This window comes from Mizuhopecten yessoensis, unplaced genomic scaffold (genome assembly GCF_002113885.1).
Source record: "Mizuhopecten yessoensis strain PY_sf001 unplaced genomic scaffold, ASM211388v2 scaffold10603, whole genome shotgun sequence".
Taxonomy (NCBI): domain Eukaryota; kingdom Metazoa; phylum Mollusca; class Bivalvia; order Pectinida; family Pectinidae; genus Mizuhopecten; species Mizuhopecten yessoensis.
This window is the reverse complement of record NW_018408629.1, coordinates 509,118-520,087: the sequence shown is the minus strand read 5'-3', so window position 1 is coordinate 520,087 and position 10,970 is coordinate 509,118. Positions and strand designations below refer to the sequence as shown.

At 35.9% G+C, this 10,970-nt stretch overlaps 3 protein-coding genes across 5 annotated transcripts in view; all 3 read right to left on the bottom strand.

Annotated features, from left to right (window-relative positions):
- The window catches only part of LOC110461325 (structure-specific endonuclease subunit slx1-like), a 43,224-nt gene extending 32,261 nt beyond the window's left edge, over positions 1–10,963 (bottom strand). The window contains exon 1 of one of the 2 annotated variants that reach the window (XM_021514754.1): positions 10,860–10,963. The gene's annotated coding sequence lies outside the window, so the exon portion shown is untranslated. Of the gene's footprint in view, positions 1–1,312; positions 1,409–10,859 lie in introns of those variants that run through there. The other variant, XM_021514755.1, reaches the window with a different exon arrangement.
- Positions 2,217–10,970, bottom strand: part of LOC110461329 (follistatin-like) — a 31,207-nt gene continuing 22,453 nt past the window's right edge. For both annotated transcript variants that reach the window (XM_021514763.1, XM_021514762.1), the window contains exon 5: positions 2,217–2,317. In XM_021514763.1, the coding sequence (XP_021370438.1) occupies positions 2,251–2,317 (67 nt within the window). In that variant the 3' untranslated portion in view covers positions 2,217–2,250. The remainder of the gene's footprint in view (positions 2,318–10,970) is intronic.
- Positions 4,999–10,312, bottom strand: LOC110461323. The gene is made up of 2 exons (XM_021514751.1): positions 10,155–10,312; positions 4,999–8,317 (listed from the first exon to the last, which is right to left on the bottom strand). The coding sequence occupies exon 2, from the start codon at positions 8,298–8,300 to the stop codon at positions 6,312–6,314; it is 1,989 nt and encodes a 662-aa protein (XP_021370426.1). The 5' UTR covers positions 8,301–8,317; positions 10,155–10,312; the 3' UTR covers positions 4,999–6,311.

Genomic DNA, 10,970 nt, shown 5'->3' with positions numbered 1-10,970 from the left:
TGTATCTTTGAGCAAGATACTTTACTCTGCTTGTTCGAGTCTACTCAGCTGTAAATGCGGGGACATCAAATTTGGTCTAAACTACTGTTAAAACAGTTGGGGAGGTTCATCAGGGGATGCAACACCCTTTTCTTGTTCTTTGAAAATCCCATGAAACCCATTCGTGACGAACCTCTAAAGAGGTGAAAGCATGAGAGAGCTACTATTAAAAGACTTTTTTTTTTATTAATCAGCACAAGGATTTTGGATGTTTTTAGATATAAACATTCCCCGAGGTGAGAACTTCCACCATGCCTATCTATATACTCCAGTTAGATGAAAAAGGTACCAGGGTATATAAAGTTTTTAAAAGTTTGAAAATCAAGTTATTTATTTTGATTAAAAATTAAATAGACAAGGTTGGTTGAAATTTTCTTTTCTACCATATTGGTATCTATATCAAGGAAACTTGTTACCTCTCGATGTCTGTCTGATTGGAGCAGTCTTCGAAACATAACATCACAGTTAAATACTTTAAACCTGGACATTTTCGCTGCAGTTTAATTTTCGCCTTTTACACTTGCGATAATGAGGACAAATTTATCATGACAGCAAACATGAGTAAACAACATGAGACCCAGTGTGCAAAGTTAAATAATTTTATTTTTTATTTTATTTTTTATTTTTGTGAATAATATTATGCTTTATTCCAAATTTTACAATGGCTATTAATTTGTCAAGAATAAGGTCAGACTCCCAGAACTGGAAGAAAGTATGTACATTTTAATGAGTGGCTGTGAACTTTGTCTGGCTAATGAATTAATCTTAGATACAAGTAGGTGATAAAATATCTAGGGTCGGCAGTAAAATCTAGGGTAGGTCGGGATACCCGAAACACATTTTTTTTGCCTAATACAGTCATGCTTATATCGCAGTAGTATTGACCCATAACTTATTTTTTGAAACATTTCTATGAATTACCAATCAGGTTATATTATTTGTCAATACTTTGATATTTTTGTTGAATGAATAAATCTTTAACGAAAGCTATGCTTTTTTGTTGTTCATTTGTTATCTAAGTTCAGGAAAGCTTCCTGATGAAATTCTATATAAAGAAGTCATGAAATTACACTAACAACTATGTCAATATCATTTTACTGGTCGAAAACCTTTGCAGAGTGTTACACAATTGATAAACAATTTATGAAAAGCTATTGATAGTCAAACTCTTTCTTTTCTTTAAATATCCACTGTGGTCCCCCATCAAATTGTGAGTACGGACTATCCACCCACGATCCTTTGATGTCAAACACATAATCCACAGTCAACTTACCGGTAGGTACTATTAACTCCACAATTTGCAGGCAAAATCCATTGTCAACATATCACCAGGCAAACTCAGCTGTTACAATCTCTTGTCAAATTGGCAGCAAGTATGATCCTATCAGCCATTTTCAGCAGACAATCCAGTCAAATTGCCGTTATGAACATTCATCTGTCAAATTGTCAGCAGAAATATTCCAATGTAGCGCTGACATTAAGTACATTCCACTTTTAACTAATAAGCAGGTGCATACTACTTGCTAGTTGGCACAATCAACTATCAAGAGCATCTCTTTCTATTGTCAAATTGTCAGCAGGTGCACTTTACTGTCTAATTGTCAGCAGGTGCACTTAACTGTCAAATTGTTAGCAGGTGCACTTAACTGTCAAATTGCTAGCAGTTGCAATTAACTGTCAAATATTCAGTATGTACTATTTACTGTCAAATTGTCAATAGGTACAATTTACTGTCAAACTTTCAGCAGGTGCACTTTACTGTTAAATTGTCAGCAGGTGCAAGTAACTGTCAAATTGTCAGTGGGTACTATTTACTGTCAAATTGTCAACAGGTACAATTTACTGTCAAATTTTCAGCAGGTGCACTTTACTGTTAAAATTGTCAGCAGGTGCAATGTACTGTCAAATTATCAGCAAGTATAATCTGCTGTCAAAATATTTCGTGTCACGAACTGTCAAATCATCCAGAGTCAAGAGGTCAGCAGGCACAATCGCTTATATTTAGTTAGCAGGTATAATCAAGTGACAGCAGAACGATGTCTACTGTCAATTTGTATGATACAGTAAATTTTATAATATTTTTTTACTTATTCAGTGGTGATCATTGTAGATGGTTAACTAAATTTTAATTATTCAATTTTGTAATTAAAATGCAACTCAGAAAACAAAGCCAAGAAAACAGGACTACAGCTGAGTTTATTCACTAGTATATCAACAAGGCCTTAACTTGACAATACGTAGTTCCTTGTGCATGCATCTTCCTTTATCAAACTCGCACCTACAATTTAAAGAAATAGTTTCATACATATTGATCACTTCTAGGAAACTTTGATACAAATTTAATTTAATTCAGTATTTTATTGATCTGGTTTTTTTTTTGTTAATTGTAACAACTTGAAGATAAAATAATACCACATGTAACACACAGTGAATGTTTAATTGTAATTATAGATGTTTTTCGTTTCAAATATACAGAGTAAAGTGAGGTCTACAGGCTGTGTTAAAAAATGAAGACAGATTAAATTACGTTATAGTCTCCCTACCTATACGTACATTATATTTAATGCGAAGGACTTCCTTAAGGTATTTCATACAGGCTCATGTCAGTGTATTTACATACTGTAGTATGAGATTGACTCATAACTTTTCCTCAAAATGATTACAATGTGGAAGTTGGTTGGTATACCCATGTCAGGAAAAATGTCAATAATGACATTTGCAGAAATTATTTGTTGAATATATTGTTGACTTTGTCTGAAAAGTAACATTTGAATGCCGAATTCTAGTGGCGCAAAATTGCAATGAATAATGGAATTAATGAAAAAACTTACCTGAACATGCATTCCTGAAGTATCCATTTATTGACTATTATCGAGAAAAATGTAAGAAAATGTGTCAAATCTCCAGAATAATAGCATATATTTCCAAGTGGCTTGGTTAATTTTGTGGAAAATGCCCCCTTTTTGGCCCCCTTATTGGGTGTTTACAGGGCTAACACCTACCATTTGAACAAATTGGATCCCCTTACCCTAATGATCAATTCTGTAGTTGAATAAATCACAACTGAGCATAAAGCCAACAAGGCTGCCTGAAGTTTGGAAAAAGCATGCAAAGCAAGTGCGATTTTACCTGTACACCATTCAAAACACCTTCAGGTTCTCACTCGGGTATCTCTGGCTTGACTTGTATCAATAGCCTTGTTAGCTTCGTGAATTATTGTAAAATATCCAATGCATGCCATCATTCTTGAGATTTGAAGTTTTTTCTTACATTTTTCTCGATAATGGTCAATACACGGATACTTCAGAAATGCATGTACAGGTAAGTGTTTTCAGGAATTATAATATTCAATGCAATTTTGCGCCACTAAAATTCTGCATTCAAAAGTTACTTTTCAGACAAAATCAAGAATATATTCGACAACTAATTTCTGCAAAGGTCATTATTGACATTGTTCTTGACATGGGTATACCAACCAACTTCCATATTTTTTTCATTTTGAGGAAAAGTTATGAGCCCATCACATACTATATACACTGAAAAAGGCATGTATGAAATACCTTAAATTCGATCCAATTGTCAAAATGGAGAGGAGCGCCTGTTCCTTATTATATGACACTATTTACTTGTCATATCTGTTAACTTTTTTTCTGGAGTTGAAGAAGCATGGTATTCCATACTCCAACAATGCTAGAGGTTTTACACGGCGAAAAACGTTTAACAGGCGCCGCGTCCGAAAAAAGGCCGACCAGCGGCCTCTCACGTTATATGAGTAGGTCTTCCATATTCATATTGTGAAACCATGCGATCACAAGCATGTTAAGTTGCTATCTGATAAAAACCATATAGCAATTTTCTAAAATATTCTATTAATTACATATATTATGATATAGATTATCATGAAAAACTGTAGTTAACTAAATGTTGTGTACATTTGGAAATGTACATGTATCAGCAATTTGTGTTGATGGGCCTTGGTTTCATTGCATAAATAAAACAGATACAGTTGTTAAACTGATCAGGCAACAGGTTAGTTAAGAAATAACTATTTATCCCCCTTACACAATGAGAAGATGTGCACAGACAACTGTGCCGATCTTCTGCCCGATTTGTTTTTGTATTCATATGATGCTGACTTTATTCATGAGCTTTCCGGACTGGTAACAAAGAACTTGAAGTCCTTCAATTTCACATTTAGAAATATCGAGACGATGCCTTTAAATAACAAGAAATTTATCGACCTGATCGATCGTATATACCTTACTGAGACTCTTCTACTTCTGTTGCTTTACTCAATACTTACTTACAACATGACCAAAAGGAACGGATCACTACTAAGCTAAAGGATGACCGGAACGATTTCGTTTTTACGATCGTGAATTTTCCTGCCTTAATAGCTACATCCCTGCTTCTACTATCTATGGTGTTCACATGTCCATGTTGATTCAGTATTCATTAGCTTTCTCCGAATATCTTCCTGACATATAGGTCAAACTTACAAACACAGGGTTTCCAAAGGTGCAAGGTGCTGGAGACCATGCACAACTTTTGTGTTCGCCACCATTATCTTTAAGAGAAACATGTTATTTCGTTATTTGATATGAAGGTCGATTCGTTTGGTTATGCTCATTAATTATACCTAGAGTGCCTTGTGGTTTTGATGTCACTACCCAAGTTCCGGTCTGAATTAGACATTACTCGGATTTTAACTAGATAAACGTAGCGTTTGTAGTCCATCAAACAGAAGACCCTTATCCTTGCGGAACACCTGGTCTTATTTCCTGTGTATTTTTTCAATGGTCAACATGTAAATTAGGGGTTTGTTGACACTTCGGTAACGTCCTGTTGTCTAATGTCTCGAAGCATGCACTGAAACGCCATTACCTAATTACAAGTGATATACAATAGAAAGGCACCTATTACAAAATAATAAAACGTAAATCCAGGAATGAAGACAAAGTAAATATTTATTGAATCATTCAGCCATTTTGTCGATTAAGTACTCATAGGGGATTAGAAAAAATAAACATTCTCGAAGTGTTCTAAAATATCTCTGAATACAGCATAAGGGAACAGGCATCGATTTAGAAAATTACAAATTTTGGATGCAAAACCTTATCAACTAAATAAGAAGGCAAATGTTAAGGAGCGTAAGCTAAACTTGTACATGAAATTGGAATAAAAGAACCCCGTGTTGCTACGTTTTATATCGCAATGTTAGGAAATCGAGCTTACATTTTGAAAAAAATACCAAAAAAACCAACCCAATACTAATGCTTTTGTAAATATGTGAAATTCGACATAAAACAGATTCTGGTATATCAATAAATTTTTAACATTTATATCCAAGAGAATAATACACGTGCTTGTAAAGTGTTTTCATATTTTATATAACATTACAAAAGCTATTGAAAAAGAAGGATACCTTTTTTTAATTATTCAATTATTTGTTTACCTCATATACATTCTATTTTCAAGAATCATTTTCAGTGGTACAAACGCTTTCAAGTATTATTATGTTTGTGATTTTTTGTATACATTTTTATTTATCGTTTTCATTTTTCGTGACATTTATATTACTCTACAACAAAGAGTTGCTTCCCCTTTGCCTAGGAGAATCGTTCCGGTTGTTCGTGAAATTTCGGATGGTGCAGAATATTAACTTGAGTTGAAGATGCCCAGGCCTTGTACAATGATGCCTGGCACAACCTCATAACAATTTTGACTTTTAGAGCCCTCTTAGAATCAACTATTGGAGTATTTCCCAACAGAAGAAGATCAGTATTTTTCATCCTATGAGAAGTACGATGCTTTGTATATATATTGGCCTTGCTTGAAGGAAGCACGATCCTAAGTTTCTCCGAGATTGGTTATGTTTCACCCTTGCAACACATGATGATTCATCGAAAAGACACAAATAATCGTTTTTTCCTACCACAATGGCAAGAAATATGATATAATACAGAAATAAAGCAAACGCACAAATATTAAAGATGCTCAGGTTGACGCGCAATTGTTGGTATCTGTTTTAGTCTTGCGTTAGTCTGTTGTGTTCGTCCATTTTGCTAAAGCGTCTCGGATTACAGGAAATATAAAATGGGAAACTCGAGCGCGCGAGAACTACACGATCGTATATCCTGTAATACGCGCAACTGAAGGATAATAACACGAATTCAACTGCTCATTTCATATCTTTTATTGCATTGTTTGATCCCAACATGAACTCGTATATTAAGCGACGATCGGATTCTTTCAACGCCTGTATCCTGTCCTTAGCCGAATACATGGAAACCCGCCTCCGTTTTCGCAGAGTCTTCGAAACACCTGATAGCCCTGCGGTTGTCCCCAAGGGTTTGATAGCAGATTCCCAGGAGGGTGTGCACAATCCAGTGTCTTTGACCTCCTTGTAGATCATTATATTTTGTTACGATCAGGTAACGTAGTGCTCTATCACGTTCGTTGGTGTCTCCGAGCTCGTGGCAGCACATGAAGGACAAGAAGATAGCGTACAGAAGTGGAGGGATGTGGAGACATTGTGTTGATAGTTTTGATTGAAGATGAGGAAGACAGAACTGTTCTTGTCCAAACGTGAAGGAAATTGATCTTGTAAATACTTTTCTCAACTTTTGGATTGAAGGGTTGCCTGGGCTACAATCTCCAACGGTATAAAGTACTTCCTGTTCTGGTGTTAGCTTTTCTGTATCATCTGAGAAGTATGATGCTAGACGCATTATTTGTCTGATAACCTCCAGGGATTTACCGTAGTTTCCTGTTTTGAAGTGGAATGTAGCCAAGTACAACAGCTCTGTCCCCATCGAGGCCCTTGGTATCATCCAGTATTTTGTCTTTTTCAGACTCTTATAACTGGTCTTGTTGTTGATAGCATTCATGTGATCTGGGTAAACCTGCTCAATTGCGATTTCATACAGGATATGTATAGCATAGTAGTACGAGATTATTTCAGCATACGCTGACTCAGATTTTGATAGTAAGTTCAACATTCCAACTATTGTTTTCAAGGACCTGCTTTCTGGGAAATGCAAATTTCGTAAATGGTTCACAACGGACTTATCCCGACGGAGGACAGCATCATGAACTGATTCAGGTTGTACCAGGTTATCTTGTAATGTTGCAAGATATTGCAACAATAATGGCCGAGAGAATTTTCCAACAGGAAGACAACCCCATTTCAGCAGTTGATATTCGTTTAAAATTTTAAACAATCTTTGTTGATTTTGTCCATGGATCTTTCTTTTGAACAAGTTGTTTGCTGGGATGAAGTAGTTGGGACAGTATCCTGCCTTGACCCAAGCTATAAGAATGTTGAAACAAAGCCAGAAACAGTTGAATAAGTTTTTGTCTTGCCAGAAATTTTGATCGGAGTTTTCAATGGCATGAAAAAGGACTGTTTTCAGAAAATAGGAACACAATATATCATCATCGCCAATTACCTCTTTCAGCAAGTGCTTTAATTGTTTTAAGAAATATTTCAGTAAAAAGTAAACTTTGAACTGAATGTGGCTGAAAGAGTGTACTAACTTTCTTTCTGCTGAAATAAATGATATTCTCCACTGTAACAATGTGTCTTCGGAACATTTGTCGCCCACTGGGACAACATGACAGCCACTCCTCACGATCCTGTCAATCAAAGTTTGATGTGGCCAGCCATACAGTCGTGTACGGGTTATCCATTCATGGGCCTGTCTAGGCCATCCGTTACTAGGAAAACAAGGAACCAAATCCATACTAAACGACACTGACTTTGTAGTACAACTGGGGCCATTCGATTCAAACAGATGACCCTCATCTGAATTCATATATGATACAAATTGTTCTCTGTATATGTCACTTGACACAAACGACCTGTTCTCCATTGGAACCAGTGAATTAAGTAATACATGACTCTGATGCTGTCCTAACTGACCGAGCAATAAGTTGACATATCCAGGTCGACACTCGCCCTGTCTCATGTACAGGGAAGTATGACGTGCCCTGTTTGTAGGAATACACTGACCAGAGAGTAGAACTGTAACATTTCTGTCTATGAGCATCATGTCAAAATCGGAATCGGCTAGATAGAATCCTTCAACACGACTTCCGCCATAAAATAGATATGTCTCAGTACCGCCAAATTTGACTGCTTGTTCCATTACAAGCTGCGTCGTTCTCCTAATGTCTACATCCTCCTTTGTACCTGGGAAATGCCGGTCCAAATATGTTGACAAGAGTTCTGACGTCCGCTCGCTGTCATTGGAATCCATTGCACCTTTCTACAGCCCTGTAATGATAATATAAAAATGCAAGTTATATACATAGCTGATTTTATGTCGCGACACATACATCCTCCATTAGACTGTTTGACAGGTATTGTTAAAAGGTTGCTACGAACATAGCCCCCTTAGGGTGCCCCCCCCCCTCTTGGTGCCTCCGTTGTTTCGAGGTGTTTGATTGGCTAACATCCCATGCTACAATCTGATTGGCTGTAGGCCTCTTTCTTCATCTTTAAGAAAACAATACTAAACTAAATGATTTTTTTTACCATAAATTTACAGCCATTAAGTAAGACAATCAAAATGCTTTTAATCATATTTGTGTTATTATTCAGAGGAGATAAGAACCACAATTAGCAATCTTTCTCTGTCGATTATTGAGAGAACAAACCACAGGAGTTTCTTGGTAGACTATGATGAATTTTATTTAGGGTTGTCAACGGTTAGTTTACTCAATCGGAAGACCACGAACCGGTTACAAAAATAGTTAACCGAATAGTAAGACATTTATTTACCCCCATAGGAAGCCAAATGTTTCCCTGGCTTAGACCTACAAATTATGTATTGATGCGACCAAAATAGGACAGTTTTGTAATACAAACAGTGTTCAGACATGAATGTTAATTAGTGTTGTTTTTTTACTGTATTGTAAAGTTTGACAAAGCCTATAGCACCATAAAAAACATAAACAGAATTTAAAAGGAAGCCAGAATACTAAGTTGTAAAATATCAACTTTTAGAGGTTGAAATCGCTTTTACATGTGAAATATAAATATAATCTCAAGAAAGCACAATTGAATGAGCAAGCATGTCTTAAAACGTTTGTCGATAAATTGTTTCCTAAAGAACAATATTAACACATATGATTTCGAGTACCGATAACTGTAATTGAATCGCGCCTTACTTTATTCTGACATTTGTTGTCCACGAAATATGCTCACCGATGTTACATTTAACTATTTTCTGCGTTTGGCTTGAAATACGCGAGTCGACTATTATGCTAAACAATAAATACAGGTACGTATGTGGTGTAAATACGTTTTAAATCGAACATGTGCTAATTATTTAATTTGATGTCGTTGTTTATTATTTGAATACTAAATTGACCGATTAAACGGTTACTCGATCGGAGGATTGTTCGAGTGATCGGTTTCCAAAGTTTGAACGGTTTGACAACCCTTTACCTTAATTGACAAGCCTAACTTTATTTGACTAGAAATTAAACTTAAAACAATGAACAAAGGGTGTCAGGGAATGTATTTTTATTCTGTTCTCGTGTAATATAAGATCCATAATGACGTCATATTTAAGACAATGGACATGATGTTACTCATTGAAGAAAAATGTACATGGGGATAAGATAGAGAAAGAATGCACACGTTTTTTCTGATTTGTTATATTATACATTGTATTAGACACGATGCCAGCTGTATTATACTGTATCAGGAACGTAGTTTTGAAATATAGGTTAAGTTATTACCATCTGTTTTGGAAGTGCTGACAGAGACTGTTTTCACTCGTTCGCTTCGATTATTAGAACGACCGCGTTTATGTTATGTTTATACACTTGTTATTTCATTAAAACACTATTCTCATCTACTCCGTCTTTTCGTATTGCAGAGTTATCTGCTCTTTTGAGCAGGTATTGATTGTTACGTCATTTGTCTGTAAAAATAACGTCATCAATTGTTGAGAAAACGACGTAATTTTCTCACACACACCAATGACGTAACAATCAATACCTGCTCACAAGAGAAGATAACTCTGCAATAAGCAAAGACGGAATAGAACATGTCTTTATAGCACATTGAAATGGATCGACTATAATCATGTATGATGGCTTACCTGTAATTTGTAGCTTCCCTATACTCTAGAATTCCATTCTTCAACTTGATGTAGATGACTTAATTGAACTTAATTTTTCCAACGTCTAGTCGCCATGACAGAGTGCCGTTTGCTTAACAGGGATACTAGGTAACTAAATTCTTTTATCGTGACGTAATATTTACATATATAGTTCCCTAACACTGGGGATTTTCATGGAACGTGATCTTATATTTCGTGAATATGTGGCAAAACCCATTGCGTAGGTTGTAATGACCTTCCACAAAACACCTTTATCGGTAGAAGCAACCGACCGTGAAGGATGTGTATGGAAATTTATATACCTGTTTATATGTATATTTGCTTAGTGATGGAGAACCTGAACAGGTTTTAATATATCAACTTCTGTGGAATGGGCTTCAGATAACCTCCATTTCAATTCATCATTACAACACTGAACAAATGTCGCAGGAAAAACAGTTCACAAACTCCATTTCTCTGTATACATTTTATTATTTCATTTCCCCGGGCCGACGTATACTGTACAGATATAGTACAGGATTCAGAACCACAAAGGAACCCCTGCAAATACAATTTGCCAACATTACAAATAGACCAAATAATACAAGATACCATTAGTTATTCTTTATAATAATGAATTCGACGCGTTTCGACCGATAAAAGTATTAAATTGTAAGAACAACTACTGTTACAAGTATTATTTACCTGATACCGTCATGTTGCCACGCAGTAGGAAATATTGGCCCGTCATGTCAAGTAGCGCTGATCCCCGAAGGTGATTGTGTCAAACGCTCTGGCTAGAATGCAACGCCCACC